Source organism: Psilocybe cubensis, chromosome 3 (assembly GCF_017499595.1).
Source record: "Psilocybe cubensis strain MGC-MH-2018 chromosome 3, whole genome shotgun sequence".
NCBI lineage: Eukaryota > Fungi > Basidiomycota > Agaricomycetes > Agaricales > Agrocybaceae > Psilocybe > Psilocybe cubensis.
Window position 1 is genome coordinate 2,221,467 of NC_063001.1, and position 22,723 is coordinate 2,244,189.

The 22,723-nt window shown below is 46.3% G+C and overlaps 12 protein-coding genes across 12 annotated transcripts; 5 read left to right on the plus strand and 7 right to left on the minus strand.

The window, feature by feature from the left end:
- Positions 1 to 110: 110 nt before the first annotated feature.
- JR316_0003511 (T-complex protein 1 subunit alpha) lies at positions 111 to 2,191 on the minus strand (the record flags this gene model as incomplete). Its single annotated transcript, XM_047889283.1, has 8 exons — positions 111 to 145; positions 203 to 527; positions 581 to 1,073; positions 1,129 to 1,255; positions 1,316 to 1,497; positions 1,553 to 1,890; positions 1,959 to 2,044; positions 2,107 to 2,191. The coding sequence occupies 8 exons, from the start codon at positions 2,189 to 2,191 to the stop codon at positions 111 to 113; spliced, it is 1,671 nt and encodes a 556-aa protein (XP_047751657.1).
- Positions 2,192 to 3,683: 1,492 nt separating this feature from the next.
- Positions 3,684 to 6,082, minus strand: JR316_0003512 (M-phase inducer phosphatase; the record flags this gene model as incomplete). Its single annotated transcript, XM_047889284.1, has 4 exons — positions 3,684 to 4,245; positions 4,301 to 4,551; positions 4,607 to 5,449; positions 5,504 to 6,082. The coding sequence occupies 4 exons, from the start codon at positions 6,080 to 6,082 to the stop codon at positions 3,684 to 3,686; spliced, it is 2,235 nt and encodes a 744-aa protein (XP_047751658.1).
- A 755-nt stretch (positions 6,083 to 6,837) lies between these two features.
- Positions 6,838 to 7,827, minus strand: JR316_0003513 (GDSL esterase; the record flags this gene model as incomplete). The annotated part of the gene is made up of 5 exons (XM_047889285.1): positions 6,838 to 6,889; positions 6,944 to 7,026; positions 7,078 to 7,524; positions 7,587 to 7,669; positions 7,728 to 7,827. The coding sequence occupies 5 exons, from the start codon at positions 7,825 to 7,827 to the stop codon at positions 6,838 to 6,840; spliced, it is 765 nt and encodes a 254-aa protein (XP_047751659.1).
- Positions 7,828 to 7,982: 155 nt separating this feature from the next.
- On the plus strand, positions 7,983 to 9,165 carry JR316_0003514 (putative tRNA-splicing endonuclease subunit tsp-4; the record flags this gene model as incomplete). Its single annotated transcript, XM_047889286.1, has 4 exons — positions 7,983 to 8,052; positions 8,109 to 8,246; positions 8,306 to 8,914; positions 8,972 to 9,165. 4 exons carry the CDS (start codon positions 7,983 to 7,985, stop codon positions 9,163 to 9,165), a joined length of 1,011 nt encoding a protein of 336 aa, XP_047751660.1.
- Positions 9,166 to 9,267: 102 nt separating this feature from the next.
- JR316_0003515 (uncharacterized protein) lies at positions 9,268 to 9,624 on the minus strand (the record flags this gene model as incomplete). Its single annotated transcript, XM_047889287.1, has 2 exons — positions 9,268 to 9,504; positions 9,565 to 9,624. The coding sequence occupies 2 exons, from the start codon at positions 9,622 to 9,624 to the stop codon at positions 9,268 to 9,270; spliced, it is 297 nt and encodes a 98-aa protein (XP_047751661.1).
- Positions 9,625 to 10,102: 478 nt separating this feature from the next.
- JR316_0003516 (uncharacterized protein) lies at positions 10,103 to 10,680 on the minus strand (the record flags this gene model as incomplete). Its single annotated transcript, XM_047889288.1, has 2 exons — positions 10,103 to 10,330; positions 10,402 to 10,680. 2 exons carry the CDS (start codon positions 10,678 to 10,680, stop codon positions 10,103 to 10,105), a joined length of 507 nt encoding a protein of 168 aa, XP_047751662.1.
- Positions 10,681 to 11,602: 922 nt separating this feature from the next.
- On the minus strand, positions 11,603 to 12,710 carry JR316_0003517 (Histone H1; the record flags this gene model as incomplete). Its single annotated transcript, XM_047889289.1, has 6 exons — positions 11,603 to 11,637; positions 11,691 to 11,961; positions 12,011 to 12,078; positions 12,140 to 12,246; positions 12,303 to 12,364; positions 12,603 to 12,710. The coding sequence occupies 6 exons, from the start codon at positions 12,708 to 12,710 to the stop codon at positions 11,603 to 11,605; spliced, it is 651 nt and encodes a 216-aa protein (XP_047751663.1).
- A 466-nt stretch (positions 12,711 to 13,176) lies between these two features.
- On the plus strand, positions 13,177 to 14,363 carry JR316_0003518 (Mitochondrial zinc maintenance protein 1, mitochondrial; the record flags this gene model as incomplete). Its single annotated transcript, XM_047889290.1, has 7 exons — positions 13,177 to 13,258; positions 13,310 to 13,330; positions 13,378 to 13,548; positions 13,598 to 13,709; positions 13,759 to 13,907; positions 13,960 to 13,970; positions 14,220 to 14,363. The coding sequence occupies 7 exons, from the start codon at positions 13,177 to 13,179 to the stop codon at positions 14,361 to 14,363; spliced, it is 690 nt and encodes a 229-aa protein (XP_047751664.1).
- Positions 14,364 to 14,557: 194 nt separating this feature from the next.
- Positions 14,558 to 16,598, plus strand: JR316_0003519 (Adenylyl cyclase-associated protein; the record flags this gene model as incomplete). The annotated part of the gene is made up of 9 exons (XM_047889291.1): positions 14,558 to 14,610; positions 14,677 to 14,971; positions 15,034 to 15,258; positions 15,316 to 15,398; positions 15,454 to 15,559; positions 15,622 to 15,895; positions 15,958 to 16,049; positions 16,102 to 16,222; positions 16,279 to 16,598. 9 exons carry the CDS (start codon positions 14,558 to 14,560, stop codon positions 16,596 to 16,598), a joined length of 1,569 nt encoding a protein of 522 aa, XP_047751665.1.
- Positions 16,599 to 17,010: 412 nt separating this feature from the next.
- JR316_0003520 (putative kinetochore protein spc24) lies at positions 17,011 to 17,835 on the plus strand (the record flags this gene model as incomplete). The annotated part of the gene is made up of 5 exons (XM_047889292.1): positions 17,011 to 17,033; positions 17,098 to 17,234; positions 17,289 to 17,538; positions 17,602 to 17,681; positions 17,741 to 17,835. The coding sequence occupies 5 exons, from the start codon at positions 17,011 to 17,013 to the stop codon at positions 17,833 to 17,835; spliced, it is 585 nt and encodes a 194-aa protein (XP_047751666.1).
- Positions 17,836 to 18,071: 236 nt separating this feature from the next.
- On the minus strand, positions 18,072 to 20,965 carry JR316_0003521 (Chromatin assembly factor 1 subunit A; the record flags this gene model as incomplete). The annotated part of the gene is made up of 10 exons (XM_047889293.1): positions 18,072 to 18,589; positions 18,641 to 19,333; positions 19,386 to 19,773; positions 19,824 to 19,886; positions 19,941 to 20,144; positions 20,193 to 20,478; positions 20,534 to 20,642; positions 20,696 to 20,794; positions 20,855 to 20,884; positions 20,941 to 20,965. The coding sequence occupies 10 exons, from the start codon at positions 20,963 to 20,965 to the stop codon at positions 18,072 to 18,074; spliced, it is 2,415 nt and encodes an 804-aa protein (XP_047751667.1).
- A 162-nt stretch (positions 20,966 to 21,127) lies between these two features.
- Positions 21,128 to 22,479, plus strand: JR316_0003522 (Replication factor C subunit 2; the record flags this gene model as incomplete). The annotated part of the gene is made up of 5 exons (XM_047889294.1): positions 21,128 to 21,225; positions 21,277 to 21,355; positions 21,406 to 21,761; positions 21,826 to 22,264; positions 22,318 to 22,479. 5 exons carry the CDS (start codon positions 21,128 to 21,130, stop codon positions 22,477 to 22,479), a joined length of 1,134 nt encoding a protein of 377 aa, XP_047751668.1.
- Between the last annotated feature and the right edge of the window lie 244 nt (positions 22,480 to 22,723).

Sequence of the window (22,723 nt, forward strand, 5' to 3'; positions counted from 1 at the left end):
CACGTGACGTCTACGCGTCCACATCATGACCATTATCACATTCTCATCTCATCAATTCTGCAATCTTCATTAACATCTCTCTACGTGCATAAGCTAGATACAGTGTCACTCTAATGGCCGTGAGGGTCGGGGTCTCCTTTTTGCTCTGCAATTGTACCCATCAGCATCACACGATGGTCGCGGAAATATTTTGTTTACTCACCGGGCACACACTGGATGGCATCATCAATACGGAGCAGAGAGACAGCTGCCTCATACGCTGATTTCAGACTCTTGACCTTGCTCATCGTAGGCTCCAGGATACCAGCGGCCACATTGTCCCTGACTTTTCCGTTCAGCAAGTCCAGTCCGTACCGCAAGAGGAACTTCTTAGGGTCGCCAGCAGGCGCATTTTGTGCCGCGTTGTGATATGACCGTAATTTTGCAACCAGTTCGGTCGAGTCTTGAGCAGCATTAACTGCGAGAGTTTTCGGAATAGAAAGCAAAGCACTAGCAAACTCGGCAATCGCAAGCTGTTCCCTTGACCCCTGTTGCATTGCATTCAGTGTGTTGGTTCTGAGATGTAATAATAGTTCCGCACCAAAGTTGTAGCAAAGTTTTCCAAATAGATACTCAACGCCGATTCTACAGCACCACCTCCGGGAACCACCGATCCGCTCTCGAGTGTGCGTTTGATAATTGATAGTGTATCATGCAGTGATCGCTCCATCTCGTCAAGCATATAGTCGTTAGCTCCTCGCAAGATAATCGACGCAGAGTTGACAACTTTCGTTCCCTTGATCAGGATAAGCTCATCGTCTGAAATGCGCTCTTGCACAACTTCATCCGCGGTACCAAGATAGCTGGCCTCAAATGTCTCCTCTCCTTCCAAGTTAGCCAGACTGGAGATAAGCTGACCCCCAGTGGCCTTTGCTATCCGGCGAAGATCTTCTTTCCTGCAACGGCGGACAGCCATGGCACCAGCTTCAACAAATTCTTTTAAGCAAAGGTCATCGATACCCTTAGTGGTCAATACAACGTTGGCCCCAGTAGCCAGAATTTTGCGGATTCTCTCCAAAGTGATTTCAGATTCTCTGAGACAGCAGATGAATATGGCGATTAGGTTCACAATCCAAATCACAAGCTTACCTCTTGCGGATTTCCTCCAGTTGCTCGGGATCATCAACCAAGATTTGGACACCTAGTTGCATACGCGCTTTTTGCAAGTTGATATCTAGACATGCAATTTTGGCATTTGTGATACGCTTCTTCATGGCTAATTGAATCACATTATCATAAGATTGAGTTGAAGTGCAATGGAAGGAAATGAAAGCACCTTGGCTTGCAACTGTGCAGTTGAGGGCATATCCCTTCACAAAAATGGATTCGCGAGCGCTCCTTCCATGTGCTTTGAGCACATTGACAGCTTTGACGGGATATTTGATATCACCTCGCAAGTTGATCGACTTGACCGCCTGCATAGCATCGACAGCCATAGGCGCAAATAGATCATCATCGCTAGAGTTAGTTGATTAGAAAAGATCGTATAGTGTAATGCATTGCCTACACTTACTTTCCGATAATTTTACTCGACATTGACGTCTTGGCGACGTTAATCAAGGCATCCCTACCGAGACTATCCACCGAAATGCTTAACTGTTCTTGCATAAATTTCACAGCCTCTTTGCAAGCAAGACGGTACCCAGTAATAATCGTCGTTGGGTGGATTTTAGCTTTGACGAGTTCATTTGCTCGACGAAGAAGCTCCGCAGCGACGATGACCACAGACGTCGTCCCATCACCGACTTCCTTGTCCTGCTTTTGTGCGAGATCGACAAAGATTTTTCCAGCAGGGTGTTCGACTGCTAGAAGTGAAAGGATGGTTGCGCCGTCATTTGAGATCGTCACCTCCTAAGATCGTGTTAAGACGTTGCTGTCAATCAACTAATTTTGATTAATAAAAAGCAAAAGATGCGCACTCCAATGTTATCCACCAACATCTTGTCGAGTCCTAGGGGTCCCAGAGAGCTCTTAACGATGTTTGCAATCGATTGAGCGGCGATGACTGTGAGGCATCCAATATGTCAATGAAATTTATCCCAACATGTTAGACGTTAGAGAGTGCACCATTTTGATCCCGAATATCCTGCCCAGAGACACGATCGCCTCCTAGAAACCCCCCTGCACGAGGATCTCGTTGATACATAGACATTGTTGTATCACTGGTATGAGAAAGGAAGAGTAGGTTCGGAGATTTACTCGAAGAAGTATCAGAACGAACGCGTTCAGAAAGAGAGACGCGTATTTGGTCGCCCCTTCAAAACAGTTTCAAACAGCGCGAGCAAGTCTGACCAATTGCATTTCATCAATCCGACATCACTGTCACTTCAACGCTAACGTCCTTAATTTCTTAGACCTCAAATACGATCCTTGGTTGTGCGATTGAGATGATATTTATAAATATGACAACAGTACAGATCCACGGCTACAGTGTGTTGTTTTGTTAGCTAAAACATGTATGCAAAGAAAAATAAAAACCTGTAGCGATAATGCATGTGGATTGAACTGTGTAAATTGAAAAGAAAAAGACAGAACCATAAATAAGTATGTGAGAATTTGGATTTTCAAACCATGAGGAAATATGAAAAAGAATGCCAAAGGTGAAAAAAAGACGAAATGTGATGAAATGAATCAAAAATTGGAATGAGACAGTTGTATTTTATGTTTCTTAAATGTTACTGAGGTAGAGAGAGTCCTGTCAGAGCGTCCATTAGCGGAGAGCCCAATGGTGCCAATGAATAGAACCGAGAAAGTGATATAGAAGGCGAGAAAGTGTGAATGCTTATCCGGAAGGCCCACATAAAAGATGCGGAAAATAGTGAGTATTGATGATGAAAAAAAAATTCAAAAGAGATATAATCTGGAAAGAAGAAAAATACTAAGAGATGAAAATGTGAGAGGAAAAAGAGTTAAGAAAAACTGAAAGAAATAGGTAATAAATGATGAAACTGGGAGATGGAAGGATGGATACCGTGAGATGAAGAAGAAAAGTCTTTAGACGAGTCCATGTAACAGTTCAAGGGGTACGTATCGAATGACCGTATGTCATCCTAGAACCGTGGAATGCTGATTGATGGTTGATGAATTGAGAGAAAAGAAAGGGTGATGATGGATTTGGTGGTATTAACGATATCGAAAGTGTTATTGGTTTATGAGTTTGTGCTGGGTATGTGAATGTTTGTTTTTCCGTTGATAACGCTGTACCTGAAAGGAAGATAGATAGCAGGGAAACCAATATGCTTAATGGCTCGACAGCGATGTATGAGACAAGTCGCAGCAGATGACGAAGAAGGCGAATGCAGGCAGCAATAAAAGTGGTGCATACGCGAGCAAGTCAGGCGATGAGAGTGACAAGACGAGGAACAAGAAACTGTAAATCTCAGAGACCCAGAGATAATGAGGAGTAAATGAATGTGGTGAGATGAACGAGAGTCGAGCCATAAGGCATTACTTTGATTCTTCAATGTTGGGTCTTCACGAAATCGTACTGGCGTGGAAGAGAGATGTTGGATGAATATTGGTAGGAGGAATGGGCAGAATCTTGAAGAGGTTGAGCACAAATACAAAGAGATTCACCAATCAAGGAGAACTCCTGAAATCATGACTCGTGAGACATAGAAGGGCATAAATGGGCCATGTCATCGTCAATAAGGCATCCGAATTGGACCATAGGTCTCAGAGCGGACAATGGATGTGCGAACGCCTTTCTTTGCTTTGAGCGTAGTCGCCTTAATAGGTGGTGGGCAAGGGCTATCCCCCAGGTCAGTGTCCGTGTCGTCAGCGTCTGCGGTGACATTGCCGTCTTCAGCGAGCGTCATTAGTCCAGACCCAGTACCGTTGCCGCCACGGCGACTACGAGCAGCCGTGGCTGCAGCGAAAAGGCTGGGAGGAGCACTGGGGGCAGTGTTGCGTTTGGGTTGTTGTTGCTGCTGTTGACCAAAGGAGAGAGACTTGCCGTTGGCATCACCATAGGCGTACGACTTATGGCGGCCGAATTTAGCCTTGCGGAATTGGTCGAGATCCTCACGCCGAGAAGTAGCGTGGTTGGGATCGTCCATAGTCACATAGCCGCATGGTTCACACCGGTGAGCAGAATCCTTAAAGTACTGGCAATACCCGCCCTCGAGAATATAGACTTCCGGATAATGAATCTTTGGGTACACATGATTGTTCATAGCACGATCCTTAGCACGCAGATGCTTTGCACTATCCATTGCTTAGTTTAACCGTCTAAATCAATGTGCCAGATGAGGGTACTCACAAAGTGGGCCCTCTTTTGGCACTGAATTCGCAATGGAAGACAAGGATGGTTTTCCTTGCCTTATCGCCACTTACGGACGCTTTAGGTTTAGTCAAGCTTGGGCCGAGGAGGAGCTCCTCCACGGCGGCGGTGGTGTTGATGTTTACTGCTCCAGGAATATGACCACCATTATACTCATAATCGAATCGACAATCTATGATATGGTATGCGATGATATCCTCGTCGTACTTTCCGTCCAAAAGATCGTTCAGCTATCGAGCAGCTGGATCAGTGGATTTGAGAGCTCCAGGAAAGACAAAAACGAACCGTGTCACATGTAATTCTCATTAAACCGTCCTCAGTCACTCGGTGGCAAGGAAGAAGTTTTCCATGCGCTTCGTTATCTCCAAAGCCTGGTAATCCAGCGGCCATAAATTTAGCAGAAGGACTTTCGTTTTGCACCAAGGCAGTCACACCCGTAAGGGGTCTAAAGTCCTCTGTACCATCGCAGCGTCTGATAGTCTTCACCTGCTGCCGTTTTGAGTAGGCCTGAGCAGGAGACGACATATCCTGGCCTTCAAAAGAAGTTTCATCCTCCTCAAGTTCTGTATAGACAGAAGGTGGGAGGAAAGCAGAGAAGGCACGACGAACAGGCGCAGAGCCTCTGGGACTGGGATCTTCTTCCGAATCTCGTGAAATCGAAGGGGGGGACTCTAAAGTGGGATACGCTGACTGAGCATGCTGATCATATGGTTGTACCATGGCAGAAAGTACAGGTCGACGAGGACGCCTGAGGAAGCTTGCTGAGGGTGCACCAAGACCTTGCAGTCCGGGTTTCCCTAGACGAGAGGCTGCAGCTCCAGCAGCCATTCGTTCTAACTTCGATTCGGAAGGAGAGGACGGCGGTATAGGAGAGGATGATTGATATTTAGGAGCACGAGCAGATTCGGGGGAAAACGAACGGCGTTTCCTGAGCTCTGGACCAGCAGGCGATTCGAAAGACCGACGAGGAGACATCGTATCGTGAAACAGTTGGTTGAAATCGGTAATTGTTGGCGCTGCTGACTCTGGCACAGGATCAAAGTCTGCTGGCTCTATGGCAGAATCAGCGATGTAGGATGTATCCACATCCATAGCATCATCCATCGGTGATGAAGGCTGGCGGAAACCCTGCATTGCGGAAATGTATCAGAGGCTGCCACAAGAGAAAGCAAATAAATTCACCTCTGGTGTAGGAGGCTCTGGGACGCGCGAAGTAGCGAGCCATTCAAAAGGCAAAGCAGATCTCTGTGTCTTCTTCGTACCCTGAGTCCCGCTGCTTGATTTTGTGGCCTGACCAATGGCAAGCTGTGGGCTAGACAATAGCTGGCTGTTGCTATTACTGAGGTCGTTTCCAAACAAACGAGCTCCACTTGTGAAGGCGCGTGGCCTGTGACCGCTTGCGGAGAGCCTTGAGCTGTGTTTAGCAGGAGCGGGAGAAATGTCCATGGGCTCGCAGTCAGATGCAGCCAAAGACTGATGTTCTCTAGGTGGAGAGTTTAGAGATACGTTGGAGGCAAAGGATACTTCTAGATCTGACGACAGAAATTCGTCGATCTCGTTATTGGTGGCCAAAAACCGTTGACTCTTCTTGCGAGAGGGAGCCAAGGGGGCACTGAGGAACTGACCAGAGGGGGAAGCAAGGAAGGCCATGCTGGATTTCTGAGGTGGAGAATGAGATCGTTTCTGCCTCTTGTATGAACGACGTGTGGATGATTCTATAAGACGGTCGAGGAAGGGCGTAGACATGGCGGAGGTGGTCATGGTTGATATTTGAGGGAGGTTAATATACAAAGGCGTTGCAATGGTGATATACAGTGGTCCAAGGTCAGGGTGCAGATGGTGATTGTACAATGAAAAGAAGCAGGAGAGAGTCAGATCTGATCAGGATAGAAGATGGTGGAACAGACCACAGTTAGTATGGCCCTAGGGGAAGCTGGGGCCGCGCCTGAAGTGAATATATGGCAAATCGGCTAGAGAGAACAATGAGAGATAAGTAGTTGCATCATCCAGTATGGATATAGAAAGTGGTTGAAGTTGGGCCGGCTCCATTGTCCCCCGCACATGACGAAAGAGGAATCCGGGGCTCCATTGGGCCAAGAAGAAATAGGGCACACTGACCTACGGCGTCGGCGACAGAACAATTGTCGGGGGGTGCACGGCTGAAATAAGAGACAAAGAAAGAGAATTGACACGGATGAAGAAATAGAAGCGGGACTAGTTCTCACGAAAGATGGCACAGCTGGACGATGGGGCACCGAAAGCAAACCAGGCTTGTAGAGCGCTGTGGGCGCTGTGGGCGATGGCTAAAATACAGAAAAGAAAAGAGGAAGAAGACAGGGCTGGCCTTCAGGTCTCGCAAGAAAATGAACCGCTTTGTTCGTCCGACGGATTTGTCGCGTCTGTCTCTGAGTCTCCGCCGTTCTTTTATTTGCATAAAGTTGGTTCATGTTCAACTTGCACGTGACCGCGTCTATCCTTTGTCGAGCCTCGTGTGCTTTCCAATTTCATCTACTCTACTACATGATATACAAACTCTTGGCCGGCTCGCTCAAGTCAATTTCAGCCCATCTACACAGCTCTGTTATTGCAATTTCACGACAGGTGCTTACAGTCCCAACTTACGGTGGAAAAACATATGCCAGGTTGTCGTAGTGCACCTCCGGGCATTGCTCAGTGATTGTCTTCATTAACTCGTTGTATACAATCTGCCGATTTTCCCATGTCAAATCTCGTTTAGAGGCGACGAACACGCCCACCTTATATCCGTCTTCATTTAGATGCAGTCCGTCTCCCAGAAACTTGCTCAGGCTCTCCTCGTTCTCGCCCGCTGCGGTCCAGATCGCGTTCCACACATCCACAAACGGAACGTTCTGAGCATTGGCAACCTCTCGCACTGCCTCCGAGTAGGCACGCGTAATTTCAAACTCGCGGTCCAGCGCCAGCGGCGGATTGCGAGCCGCCAGGTCCGCGCGTCTCGCCAGCGTGTTCACTGGCGGCGGGCTGATCAATATGATGCGTGTGTCTGGGGAGTAGCGCGGGGACTCGGGTGATTTCACCATGTCCACCATTTTATTCAAATTGCTTGAGAACTTGGTCAGCGGAACGTGTTGAGGCGATGGTAAGATGCATGCATCGTTCGCGCCGAACCAAATTGCAAGAACTCGTAGTTTGGGCGCATTTTCGTCAGAGCGCTTTGCGATGCACTGCACGGAGCGTTATTCCTCCGTCTTTGTTTGATATAGATCGCACGGGTAGTAGAGCGCACCTGCTCAAACACGGGAATGCCCCATTCAGTGTTATATCCCGACAACCCTCGATTTAGCACGTCCAATTTGCGCGCATAGACATCTAAGCATTGCGTCTGTATATCACTATTTGAGTAGTGTAGTTGTGCACTGCGACGCACGCGAAAGACGTTGTCCAAATCCATTGAGGCCTGGCTCCCATGCTCCCTGGGTGATAGAGTCTCCAAACAACATAAATACATCCTGTACGTGAGCAGCCATGGTCGAGGTCGAGCGGGTAACTGCAATATCTCAGATCAATGATTACCCATGAATGTCGATGAGTCGCATTGGCGGTCGTGAACCGGCATTAGCCGCTTATTATCATGACATAATTTTCTCGTACTCTTGGTGTTCATCGACATCAACTGCAGTCTATGAGCTCAGACACACGGATTATCCCACTTCGAGTGGTAAACAAAACGGCGTATATCTGGGATGTTGATGGTCAGTAAATTCATATCGATTTTTAATTTTGCAAATATATGAAGTGTTTCATTCAGACATCGCCATTGTGCGCTCAAAGCACCGCATCTGCGGTATACTTGTCGGTACACTTCCGCATCTCTCCCAACAGAATGTGTTCTTGGGGGTTCCTCTAGTTTTGATGCCGGAAGAGGCTGCACTCTTAGTCAACATAGGTATACCTACTGTCCTTATCAGGTTTCTCACCGATCGTTTATTTTTTCATCGCGTTTAGGCGCCGCCGTCTTTGTTGACGATCCAAACGCCCATCGGAATCCCACCATCCCACAACTAGAAGCATGGTCCGCGGAGCAGAGAGATTTGGCAAGGTCTCAAATTGAGCTAACTGAGACAAAGACAGCAAAAGAGAGTGCTAATCCCACGCGCGCCATGTCTGAAGACGCGCTTCGAAAACGGAGGGAGCGTGAGGAGCGAAAGAAGGCTAAAGCAGCTGAAGTCGCTGCACAGCAAGCTGCTGCTGCCTCTGGATCCGGAGAAACAGAATTGAATCCCTCTTTGCTACTTGGCGCACCATTAATGTCCAAGCCAGAAACTATCCACACACCCCCGACAGACCCCCTCACCCCTTCTTCGTCTGAGCTTTCCAAATCTGCCTCTACTCCTTACACCATTGTGATACCCGCATCCGCCGCATCTCAGCCATGGTACAACGCTTCGTCATGTACATATAAAACCATTGAATCCGCCAGAGCTGCTGGGGTCTGGGATTTTCCAGCAACACTCTCCGATCGTGCTAGATCTGGCGTGTTTCATGACCTTTGGAAGCAGGGATATTTCATGGGTGGGGGCATCAAATTTGGGGGCGAGTATCTTGTATACCCAGGTACGTCTGATTGATATAATTGTCTTGTAATTTTTTTCTCATAGAAGTTTTTTCAAGGCGACCCATTGCGTTATCACTCTCATTTTTCTGCTTCGGTGGTTGAGTCACCCATAGCTTCTTTAAGACCTATGGAAATTGTTGCCCATGGTCGGTTAGGTACCGCTACCAAAAAAGCTCATCTCCTGTGTGGATGGGATGACGAAAAACAAGAAGTCTCTTATCTTTCCATTGAATGGGCAGGCTTTGGTTAATCTCATACGGAAATTGGATGTAGTTAGTAAGTATCGGATATAATATGGTAAAAATCATATAATAGCAAAAGATAACAAATGCTCTACTATAAAACAGAGGTATTAATCAAGTTTCGGGCGACTCCCTAGCTTGACACGTCCACTCGTTGGTCTTATACCTTTCGGTGGCTTCGTAGTTGAAGTTGAAGACGATGATGAAAACGAGGGCGAATTTGTGAACGATTTCATTTCCATCTGCACAGTCCCGTCTTCGGCGATTTCATTGGGATCCCTATACGTTTGGCTCTTAGCTGCGCCTTTATGCCTTACTATTGGGCGTCCTCCAATGACGTTTAGGATCTTCACTATAATGTCATTTATCCAGATGACGAGGGCAAAGACAGGTATCCGTATAGGCACGAATGGTGAAGGGTGTCTGATGATATCATTGTCCGCTTTGAATGATGTTGCGGGAGGCATGGGGTTATAAGGGTCTGAAGGAACCGGACGAGCATGCATAGCCATAATGATATACTGACAGCATCGCGCCGCGTGTTAACCATTATTATGAGCGAGAACCTTTTGGTAACTTACCACGGGGAACACGAGTGCGAAGATGGCTGCATTTGCCAAACCTGTACCCCAAGTACAAAGTGCAGCAGAAGGCAAACCTACCAATCATTTTGAACCGGATGGTAAGTTAAACCAAGAGAAACGAAATACGATTCAAGAAACAAACCAAAAGCAAAGTAATATGCCCAACGTTCTTCCAAATGACGAATTCTTTGCGAAAGTGAAAGTCCTCGGGATATCCACACAAATCTGTGAAGTAATACAAGTGGATTATTTTGATGACTTCTCATTAGGACCCCGAAGACAGACTTACTCAAAGCAGTAATACCTACAACCATCCCCATCGTCAGTTACCACTACAAATTCATACCAGATAAGAAAAAGCTTACGCATCAACCCAGCAGAGAAAGATGAACCCGGCTACAGGACCGACGAGAGGTATTCGTTGCAGAGCGAAGGACACAATGACGGATGTGCAGACCATGACTACCCTGTAAGCAGATGTTGCGACAGCCTTGAGCATACCCGTGTACGAAGTTGGCTGAGTAGCTACCGGTCGTCCGCCGTGCTGCAGCAAATATGTCCGTTTGGCAATAATTGTGCACCACGTTCCCTGTATAACAAGAAAAGAAGATCACTCTCCTCTTCATCTAGAGAAAATTCATTTAAAATGCATGAACTTACGTTAAGATATAACGAAATTCCTACAACAGGCAAGAGCCATAACAGCTGGTAGAACCAGCCTATGTTTCGATGGAACCACTTCTGCTGATCGTGTACCAAGGGCTGCAGTAACAGGTCGAATACATAGATAGAGATCAAGGACAGGGAGTTCAGAAGCAGAGATTTGTATACATTCGCGCGTATCTCTGAGTCCCTGCAGTTGGTCCCACAATCATGCAGAGGTTGATCACCACAGTTGATATCAGCGCCAATTTTGGCGAGTTGAAAGCATATGTCCATGCGTGTTGTCGGTCGCATGATCACCATAGGAATGATTTAAATAAAAGTGATTTAGCATTCGGCGGTGAGCGAATGTGTATCGAAATGGGGAGATGTAATATTAAACGCACCCAGCCACAGCTGTCAGAACCGCTCCCCAGCGAAAAGAATCATAAATCCCCCTCCACGCCCAAGTAAGCTGTAGGAGCACTGAGTCCTGCACAGAGAGAAATGCTGGGTAAGTGGACCGCGACGAGACCCTCGCTGGTTGTCCTGGGTATTGGAACGACTGTGGTCGGGCTGCATATGGCGCTGCAGACATCAGTGGGATAATGTTGTCTGGTTGGCTGCAGAGAACTGGTAGGCTACGTGGTGAATGAGGAGAAAGGCTGGAAATGCTAATATTAGAGCGCATGCTGTAGACCCTAACCCTAGATTGGGAGATGTCAAATGACTGGCAGCTCAAACACTTAAACTCCTTCATAATTTTAAATTTTCTAGTGTTTTAGATATTCAATCTCGTACGGTAGGGGTACATAATACGAACACCCTATCATTTGACCAGGAAATGCTACGCAGAATAGTAAAGTACGGTAGCAGAAGAAAAATGAAGTACATCGTACACCTTGGCTCCAATAAGTTAAGAGTACAAATAAAGAGAAACAGGAAGGAAAGCAACAGACAAAAGAACTAGTAAGACAAAAAGACCAAAGGCGATAACGGACACAATATCGAGTAGACAGCGGCAAAGGGAGAAGATCACCGGGATGGGATAGGCGGAATGAAAGATCATGCATTAGATGAAAAAGAGGAAAAAGGAATCCGGAGTCAAAATATTTATGATCGCTTGGTCGTCTGTTTCTTGGGCGCTTTGGCAGCAGGTTTGGCGGCATCCTTCTTTGCGGGAGTAGCTTTCTTTACGGACGCTTTCTTAGCGGCGGTCTTAACCTTGGTGGTGGTAGTTTTGCCAGTAACAGCCTAAAAGAATAAAAATAAATATGCGAAATCTAATTTAGGAGTTAAAGATGCACGAGCCTTCTTTGCTGGTGCTTTCTTGCTGGCAGCCATTGTCTTCTTTGTTGTGGATGCGGTTTTAGCTTTGGGTTTGCCAGCCAAAACTTTCTTGGGGGCGGGGGTCTTCTTCACGGCTGTGGTGGCTTTCGGTTTCGCGGGGGCAGCCTTCTTGGGAGCGGCCGTCTTCGTGGTGGAGGGTTTGGAAGCCTTGGGTTTGGCAGTAGTCGCAGAGGCCTTAGCAGCCTTAGGTTTAGACGCAGCGGCTTTGGGCTTGGTAGCGGGCTTGTTCTATACAAAGTAGATTAGCAATGAAGTGAATTGCGAAAGAAGTACATACCTCTTTGGCGGCGGACGAATCAGCAGCAGGTTTGGACTTGGGAGCAAGTTTGACTCGCCCAGAAAGACCTAAGTAACGGCGAGCATTAGCATACAGAATGATGTTATAGCCGGGTGGGCATATGCATACCCTTGGGCAGGAAGAAGACACCCTTCTCGGCGCCAGACGTAATAGCCTTGGATAACTGGTTGACCTGAGCAGCACCAATTTCAAGCTTATACTTGGTCTCAACATATCTACGAGCCGGGTCAGGCAAGTGCAATTGGATTGAATACGAAAAGCATGCACATACTTCTTGATTTGTGGGCGTGAGACTCCGATACGAGCATCCTCAGTGTTGGCAGCAATGCACTCCTATAGCAGATAGCAGAAGCGTTAGCTTATTATCCTCAAATTATATTAAAGCAGTGGGAGTGGTGCAGGATGCATAATATAAAAACAATGATTGAAATACTAGATTTATGTGTCGATACACATACCCTATGCCCAGAGGCCAGGTATACAGTAGTAAAGATAAAAAAATAAAAGCAAGAGAGAAGAGCGGACATCAAGAAACTCTGATATATAGGGTACAAGATGGATGAATACCGACCTTAATCATATCAACCCATGTTGGGTGAGATGCAGCGGGCTTTGCGACAGAAGACTTCTTGACGGTGGGCTTAGCAGTGCCTGAGGCTTTCTTTGAGGCGGTGGACATTGCAAAATAATAAGTGGAGTTGATAAACAGGTAGGGAGATTGGGGAAGATTAACGCTTAAGGCAGAGTAGCGGTGGTTTGAGTTGAACCTGGGGCGCAGAGGGGGGTCTGATAACAATTCTCGTCCTCCGTCTATTTATACTAACACGATCGCGTCGGTCACGTGTATTGAACTATTTCAATCAACAAACAAATCTCCGAGCTTCTAATGCAGCCAGTACTAAACATTTTAACAAAATTTTTGCACATTCCGATAGCCAAGATAATAAAGTTTTATATCTGAAAGTTTTATACATCTCACTTTACAGATGCTGCTGTTAGCAGATTTCTACGATCATTGTTGATTCAGAAACGCGGTAGAACGCGTAGACAAGCGAGGCAGTCACATGACCATCGGGATCCCTCCACCCATCCCAGCCAATCAGCGTTCTCCAGTTTTCGCCCCGTTTCTGCCTCTCCACCTCCCCATGTCCATCGCCCCTGCTCTCAAAGCCGCTACCCGCTCTGCATATCGGGATGTGCTTCGCGCCGCATCGGTGACCTTCTCTGGTACATGGCAGTCATCCCATATTGTGTTCTGAACTGACAGATGTTACACAGGAGATCAGCAAGTGCTCCAAGGTTGGTCCTTACCTTGATACCCCTTCTTGGAGCTAATGTTTGTCCAGCTTTCCGTTTAAAAATTCGGAATGATATCAGTCAGAACTCAGCCACAGACCCGGAAGCATACCAGAAGCATAATCAATTTATAAAAGATGTTGCTCAGGTTTTGCGGAAGAACGTCGTTCAAGGCGTCCACATAAAGGAGCCGGGTGAGCATGATGGAGGCTCGCTTTATCGTAAGTGGGAATTAACTTCAAACATATCTATCCTGACCTCAGATATCAGGCATACGTATGACTAAGGATACTGAGCTTGGAGACAATGATTCCATCAAGAACCCTCCACCCATTGAGTCCAGTCGCAGCGCCCGTCGGAAAGAAAAGGGCCAGCCACACAAGTGCGGATGAGCCTTATCTTAGCTTACAACTGGAACGACCATTGATCAGGCATTTGTTAGATGCTGTTCCAACTGATACTGACTTACCCTCTTCTTCTAATTCCCCTCCCCGTTATTTCTCTGCCCTCAAGAAAGCCCACAAAGAGCGTGTTATCCCAGAACTTCTAGAAGAAGACTTGGAAGAGCAATTTGTCAGAGGTACGCTTATATATTCCTTATAGTATCTTGCAGACGTTCAAATTTCCTCCAGGTAGTGGACCGGTATGTTCATGTCTGGTATCTTAGTTGGACTCAAAGCCATATTCGTGATAGGGCGGACAATCAATCAATAAAACTGAAAATAACGTCCAATTGCTTCATAAGCCAACAGGTATCCGTGTGTCTTGTCAGGATACTCGTTCTCTTTCGCAGAATAGAAAATTGGCTCGAAAATGGCTCCTTGAGAAGGCGTGTTTGTCTCTATATTCCCTTCACGGACAAACAAGTTAACGCAATGCATTGCTGGTTTAGCTTGACCAATTAGCGAACCCGGGTCTGTCGAAAGAAGCGATGAAGGCTGCCAAACAACGCGAACGCGAGCGGCAAAGGAGAAAAAAGGCTAAGAAAAAAGCGCTGCAAAAGAATGCGCAGAATAGTAAAGATGATGCGGATTGATAGACTATGAGGCTTCAATGATACTGGAGTTTAATGTTTACCGTAATCAATGGTTGCTAGTGAACTATTTCTAACCATTCTGTGCTACGGCATATTCCGACTGACTTAAGTCTTAAGTTACAACACTCCTATAATGTGCTTATATCCACATTACTCTTCGGGATCTGTAATAAACTCCTCCAAGATCGACAACGATGGCGAACGTGAATTCGAGCGGATTGCATTCGCTCGCTACCATAATTAAGCGGTAAGTTTCTTCCGATCGTCACTAGGATTTTAGAACCTATAGCTGAAGCCTGACGTGTCGCTGAAGCCTTGAAGCTGCGGCTTCCCGATTCGAAGATATCGCGCTCGCTATTGATCCATCGACTGGTTCGAATAGAATAGAACCCGTACAACAATCCAAGTCACCCGCTCAGGAGACATCTACTCCCCATGTCCCCTCAGCACCTCCACCACCTCCACCCCCAGCACCAGCTGTCGCGGCTCCTGCGGTTCAAGAGACACCAAAGAGTGTACTTTCATTCCATGAAAAGGTCGTCGATGCCAAGGTCAAGCCCTTCCTAGACTTCACCAAAAACTTTGCTGGTCCTAATGTCGTTGAGATTGTGCGTCAATTCTATCAGAGCGAATCCGTCGTCAAGCTGACAATGATGTTGACGTTTTGAAGAGTGCTCTAGTTCAAAAGCAGTATGAGATTCTAGGTGATTTCTTGGAACTGGTGTCATCCTGCACAAAGCCGGAACAGAAAACATTGGAGAATATCCTCGGTCCATTCCTCAAATCCATTGAAGCTATATCTCGTGCCAAGGAAGCCAACAGGCGTGACAGGGACTGGTTCTCGCACTTAACTATCCTAGCAGAGGGTGCACCAATCATTGGATGGGTTATCAATGTGAGCATTTGCAATTATTACGTTCTGTGGCGCTAAATGACCATGGTTTTCGTCTAGCCCAAACCTGCACAATTTGTCGTCGATATCAAGGACACAGTCGTATACTACGGAAATAGGGTGAAACAAGAATACAAAGATAAGTAAGTAGATTGTCTCTTTCCGTGATTGTCATGCAAGAGTAACCCATGGTACCAGGAATCCTAAACACGTTGAATGGGTTAACCTGTATGTTGCGATCTTCGATGCCATGCAGGCATACATCAAAGAGTATCATGCTGCTGGCTTGGTGTGGAATTCGAAGGTGTGTAGTTATAGCCAAGTTAATGACGATTTCCTAATACCATTTCACCTCTACTAATCAAGGGTATCCCTGTTCAAGAATACAAAGCTCAGGGTTCAGCCGAAGCAGGTGGTGCTCCACCACCACCACCACCACCTCCTCCTCCTCCTGCCCCGGTACCTGCACCTGCACCCGCGACCGCACCTGCAACTGGTGCCGCAGCAGTATTCGCCGAACTCAACCGCGGAGAAGAGGTTACCAAAGGCCTCCGCAAGGTCGACAAGAGCGAAATGACGCACAAAAATCCGGCGCTAAGAGCTAGTAGTGTTGTCCCAGCATCAACATCGAGTTCAGCAGGTCGGCATTTTATCATGCTTTTTCAATATAATCCCTAATCGCTTTACCGACTTTTATTCCAGTTAGTAAGAAACCTCTCAAACCATCCAAGCCACAGGCTCTTGCGGGGAAGAAACCCAGCAAACTTGCGTTGGAAGGAAACAAGTGGCTAGTGGTAAATATGGTGATCTATTCTTTCCGCAGCTTAGTTGACCTCTGTTCTCAAGGAATATTATGAAAACGAGACTTTGACGATCGACCAAACGGAAATCAGCCAATCTGTCAACGTGTACGGTTGCAAAAACACAATCGTTATCATCAAGGGGAAAGTCAATGCGGTCAATATTCGTACGTTCACAACCTTTGCCTTATCTGTTTCATACTAATACACTATCATACCCCAGTCAAGGGCTCGAAGACCTCCGTTCTCGTCGATTCGGTTGTGGCTTCTATCTCCATTACGGACTCACCATCCTTCCAACTGCAAATCACCGGAACTGCGCCAATGATCCAACTTGACTCAACCGACTCTGGTCAGATTTACCTGTCAAAGCACAGTCTCAACGCCGAAATCACAACCGCCAAATGCAGCGCGATCAATGTTAGTTTGCCTGTTGCTGGAGAGGAGGAGGGTATCTTTGAAGAGCAACCTGTTCCTGAGATGTTCAAAACAGTTATTAAGGACGGCAAGCTTGTCACCACAATTGTGGAGCACGCTGGCTGAATTTTCTTTGCTAATTATACCTGATCAGATATCCTTCAAATATTTCTCTGGAACAAAATAGTATATGCTTACATTGCTCTGCTCATAATGATTATACCAAATCCATTTCTTCTTTGGCCTGAAAAAGATGCCTTTCCCTGCCTTTATGCCGAGTCTGAACCATTGAATATGTAGCACAAGCCACTGCTCCAGGATGATTGGTAGATACCATAGTGCAGAATTGTGCGGATACCTCTGAGGCTTGTGGACGCGTGTTGGTCACATCACGTGCTCTTGTTGCGACGCGCGAAGTTTGATCGCGAAGGTGAGTCAACTTCAACTCGTTCAACACGGTTCGAAGTTCCTACTGCCTTTCAAGTACATCCGCTTCACATTTTTCATACATAAGCGCCTGGTATCTCAATAGGAAACGATGATCGACGTTCAGGATGCAACGTAAGAACGTCCAACCCAAGGTCAAAAGTTTGCCTAAACAATCTAATTCTAATTTCTTTTCCAGGAAACTCATCCGGGACATGTTGCCTATCATAGATCCTGATGAAGATTACCTTACTATTGTTGCTGCAGAGGAGCAAATCAGTGCATCTGAGGCACGACGCAAGAAGGAATTCGAGGAGGCCCTTACAAATCTAAAAGGTCAAACCACTTGGTCCAACTCGTTTCTTGCTCACACGCATCACCTTTGAATAGCCCTATCAAAGGTTTTGGAGGCAGCACGTATATCATCTACAAGACCCGGGTCTGTTCCTTCCGAACAAGCTCATGCTACTACTTTGAATGAGCTTGATGGTACCAAGATATCTCTCGCCAAAGCCATCAGTGATGCAGAGACTGCACTGGGTAGCAAAGAAGCAGAACTGTCCGCTCTGAAAGAGGATGCAAGAAAACTCGAAGTGTATGATCCTGCAGCGGAACACGAGAAAGAATTAGATGGCAGCACGTAGGTGTTTTCGAACTTGACATGCGATATAGTGTTACTCATTCAATCACGATATTCTTCTAGCCTGAGACTGGCGATTTACAAAGCAATTGGATTTGAGCCAATACTGGATAAGAACGGAAATATCAAAAAAATGCTCGTCAGTGCGTGTCCTGTTTGAGCCAATATCACTGTCCCAATACCAATTTTGCTTCAATCACAGCCGCGCGATCGGGCGATGTCCATTCAGTTGACTTTAACACTGAGAAAAGCGACCTAGAATGTACAGAACTCCTATGGAAGCTCGTAAACTCGTGATAATCCTCGGACCCTTCCCCATACAATGCTACCCATCATTTCCTTTTGAAACTATCTTTATTTGTATTCCTGTAGACAACTGTAACATAAGAAAATGGATGTACTACCAACGCAAAGTTCGGGATAAATTAAACCGTGGAGAGAGCAGAAAGTGTTGTGTAGAATGAATATTTGGCGAGGAAACATATGTCACAAAAGGTATAGATCTGACGGTCTCTACGTGTACACATTATTGTTTAAGATTCTGTTTGCTGCTGCTGGTTCGATGTGAATGAGCATCCAGTCAAGTGCCAAATTTGCAGAGAATGATTCACCAGCAATGCAGGTTTGATTATCCAAACTTTCTTCTCTTTGCACTTTTCTCCCACTTCCCGAACTTTCGCTTCAATAGCAGTCTTCTTCACTTTGTGCTCTTTGAGGTCCAAATAAATGGATTCCACAAGAGCTGTGATACTTGAAGCTTGTATTTGGGTGAATTTTGCCATAAGTAATGGCATATATACTTCCGGAAAAGTAAACTTCGTTGTAGGTTGCACCTTTTTGGCGACCAGAGGGGCGATAGTGGGTGTATTTGTCGACAAATCTGTACCTGAGTTCCCTATCGAGGTATTTGTTATTGACGTCAATCTGGGAGGAAGAGCTGGAATAGCAAATGCTGATTCAGTGGGGACAGCATTATTGATTGCATTTCGCGAGCGATAGTCTTCAATGCATGTGGACACGAAGGTAAATGGATCGATAGATAGAGGCGTATCTAGTGTCCATGTTGAGAAGTATATGCACAGATGAAGGTAAAGTAACTGACCATTAAAAAGTTGAATGGCATACGGTCTGAACGGTTCATAATCGCATTGACCGATAACTGTCTCCAAAACAGGTCCCTTCGCAAAAGGGACAAGAGGCACAACCACTTTCCGCCTTTTACCGATTTTTCTCTCTCCCTCATCAGCCTTTCTTTTCGATGGTGCGGACGTAGGGAAATCAAGTATGGGTGGAGGAGAGGAATCATGAAGTAGGGCCAAGTTTGGATCTTCATCATCGTCTACAAGCCAACTATCCAGGTCAGAATCCTGTTCATCTCCGTCTACATCTTCTTCGTCTCCGTCGTCAACCACATCTTCTCCGACTGGTTCCTCTTCCCACTCCTCTCCGCTGTCGTACGCGTAATCGAAAACCAAAGTATCTTTGGCAAACGGTGTCCGTGGTCCAATGATACGTGAACTACGGGTCCAGGTTCCAAAGTAACCGGGACGAGCGTCAGTGTGGAAACAAAATGCTTTTGCAGGTAGTAGTTCGCGGTCATTAAGTTTTGCCAGTAACGACCTGACCAGATCGTCGTTGCCACTGACTTCAGCCTCAGACAATTCCGCCATGAGATCCCGCACAGTCACAGGATTGTATACCCGAAACCCAGCCTTTAAGGCATCAAACCGCCGATGCAGCACGCGCGTAGGCGTAGCACCAGGCGGTAGGGAGGCCAGTATACTATTTAGATGCTCTGACGAAAATTCTTCAGGTCATCGTAACATTAAGCCGACTAAGATTCCCACCTTGATTTGACGCCCCTTCCAGGTTGGTCTCTGTGGAAGACGAGCCTTGTTCCTCATCTTTCATGTCTTCATCGCTGTCTATAACAATCACTTCTTGTCCAGTAGGAAGGGCCGCTTTCCTTTTACGTCTCTTCTCATCCAAGAACCAATTAGCCGGCGCCATGACCTTGTCCTTCTGCAGTACAAAAGGTTTGAAAACCTTCTCGAAATCGGACTGTATCCTCGAAGGGCCAGCAACAGCACTTTCATATTGAGATTTTGTTACTCGCGATGGTGACTTCGGTTTGACAAAAAACTTCGCCATAATAGACTGAGACTTAGAGTGCGCATCCTTTTCTTTCTTCTCCTTCTCAGCTTTAGCTGCTTTCTTCTCCAGTTTCTCTTTTTCCTATACCGTCGTTTAGCTTGATAATGAACTATGTAGATTGTAGATCTGACCTTTGCAATCTTTTCGGGGTCCTGGACCTTTTCTTTCTTAGGTCTGGGTTGCTTAGTGGTGGGCTTCATGCCGAGACATGGTAAACGATCTGAAGAACTGTTAAGAGGAAAACGTACCGTTTCGCTTTCAGGCTCCTCCTCCCTTTTCTTGCCCTGCTTTTTGGAAGATTGTGGTGTGATTTTGGTGACATCCAATTTACCATCTACCGTCGAGATGCTGGAATCTTTTGCCTGAACTTTGCCTGCACCCTTGGGGTCGATGATTGCGTCGCGTTCTTTCTGTGAGTAAGTTTCAAAAATAGCTTTGAGTTCTTCTTTAGCCTATATAGCTGTCAAAATTGTTTGCATATCCACAATGCAACGACATACTTGGATGCGCTCTGCCTGTCGCAACTCGGCTTTCCCTATGCTGTTCTTAGGCAACCAGCTAATGTGGTCAGGCTTCACCTCCCATCTCCATACACAAATGGCGGCAGGTGGTTTGACTCCCAAAGGTACGTCAATCCCGTAGTTATTACGAGTCATTATCTCTTGAATGGCACATTCAATGAGATGAACAGGAAGAACAGCAGATGTGGCGGGCGCGACAGCGTCGTGTGCAGCTGGTAAGAGCTCTTGATGTACATATTTTGCAAGTGCATTCAGGGTTTTGTCACTAAGGGTCATGTGAGATGGGATTGGATTGGTGCCACATCGTTAGGAGCACGGACCTTTCATGTGCTAATTTCGCGATTAGAGGTTTGAATTCCTCCGGGAAAACAGAAAAGGATTCTTTGGCATTAATTTTATCCTCCAGCATGGATCGAAATTTGACTATATCTGAAACGAATAGAATAAACATCGCGGCCATACACCGGCCGGAATGGACATACCTTGTAGGGTCTCCGATTGCTTCTCGAAAGAGACAGGTTTCTGTCTGAAAATTACCTTTCCATTCTTTAATTCAGCAATTGGTTGTTTGTCCTGTTTCTCTGCAGGGGTATGACGCGTTCAGAACATCGGTACGACCATTGGTAGGCGCGCTCACTCACTCTCAGTCGAAGGCGAAGGTTGTTTGTTAGCTAGATGACACGCATATTAGAGTTCTGTGACGCGCAATTCATTGTGATAACATTACCTTTGGGCGTTTCGGGGCCCGACATCGCGACAGAGTGCACGGTGACGAGAAGGAGGATGTGGATTAGGCTCAACACGACGCGGGACGGCCAGATGTGTCAAAAAGTATTCGTGGGAATCACCAAACGCGTCGTGACTACGTCTTTGTCACGCGTTCGTGACACCACTCTACTCAACCGCGTACCACTATGGCGTCCAGCTTTTTCGCAGCAAAGGCAACGTCTTCCTCAAAATTAACGTCAAAGCAACGGGTAGAACCTGCTCTACAACCATGGGTAGAAAAATAGTATGGTTACCTGTCTTTTGATCCGGAAACTCACAGCTCAACTTCTAACAGTCGACCAAAAACAATTGACGACATATCTGCTCAAGAACACACTGTTGCGGTTCTTCGCAAAACACTCACTTCTACTAATGTGTGTACATCATTACTGTACAAAAGCTATGCTAATGTATGTTTTTTTAGCTGCCCCATATGTTATTCTATGGCCCTCCGGGTACGGGCAAGACCTCAACCATTCTCGCTCTTGCACGTCAGCTCTTCGGCCCTGACAACTTCAGAAATCGTGTTCTGGAACTAAACGCATCCGATGAGCGAGGTATTAACATTGTACGCGACAAAATAAAAAACTTCGCTCGTCAAACACCCAGAGCAGAGACAGTTGCCTCGGACGGCAAAGTATATCCATGTCCGCCTTACAAAATCATCATCCTTGACGAAGCCGACTCTATGACACAAGATGCACAAGGTGCTCTTCGACGAATAATGGAAACCTACGCTCGCATCACACGATTCTGCTTGGTATGTAATTACGTGACCCGGTGTGTGACGATTTATTTATTCTTTGCAAGTTGTTTCGTTCGAGTCTAACACACAAGATCATAGAATTATAGAACCGTTGGCTTCCCGCTGTTCGAAATTTCGGTTTACACCACTTGATTCCGATTCGGCTGCCCTTCGTCTTTCACATATCGCACAAGCAGAGGAAATAGATGTCGACAAAGCTGTAATCGACGAACTCATCTCAACATCTGCTGGTGACCTCCGACGCGCAATTACCTATCTGCAGTCCGCGTCACGGTTATCCTCTTCGTCAACCCCAGCGACCAAGATCAAACCGGTCGATATTCAGGAAATAGCTGGAGTTGTTCCAACAGCTGTCATCGAGGATTTCGCGAGAATCCTTGGTATCGAGGTGCAAAACGACATGGTTGTAGACGATTCCCCACCACGTGTTGATGGTCGAGGTGGATTTGAGCCCATAAAGAAATACGTCAAATTTCTAATGAGAGAGGGCTACTCTGCTACCCAGATCATTTCTCAAGTAAGTATTGGAACTGTTGTTTATAAGATGCCTGTTTAACTGTATCCTCGTAGGTACATGATTTAGTCACCTTCCACCCTACTCTTAACGGGCGCAAAAAGTCCAAATGCGCCCTTGTCTTTGCAGAGGCCGATAAGGCACTTTGCGATGGTGCAGATGAGGAACTATGGGTAATGGAAGTTGGATTGCGTGTCAACAAAGCCGTTCTTTCATAGTCCCATCTCAAAGTCCTTAGCATAATCTAGTTTGCGCTAATTGGTCATACACTATGAACTCATTAGAAGACAAGGCAAAGCGCTTTTTTCATTCATCATTTCATCATGGTATTACACAGCGCCTCTGTCAATCTGGTACTGGTAGATCATACACGACCGAAACGTCTTTTTGATATGCAAAAATTGAATTGAAGAAAGCAAACGACTGAAGTAAAAAAAGCGACACAACAAGATCTACACTCCC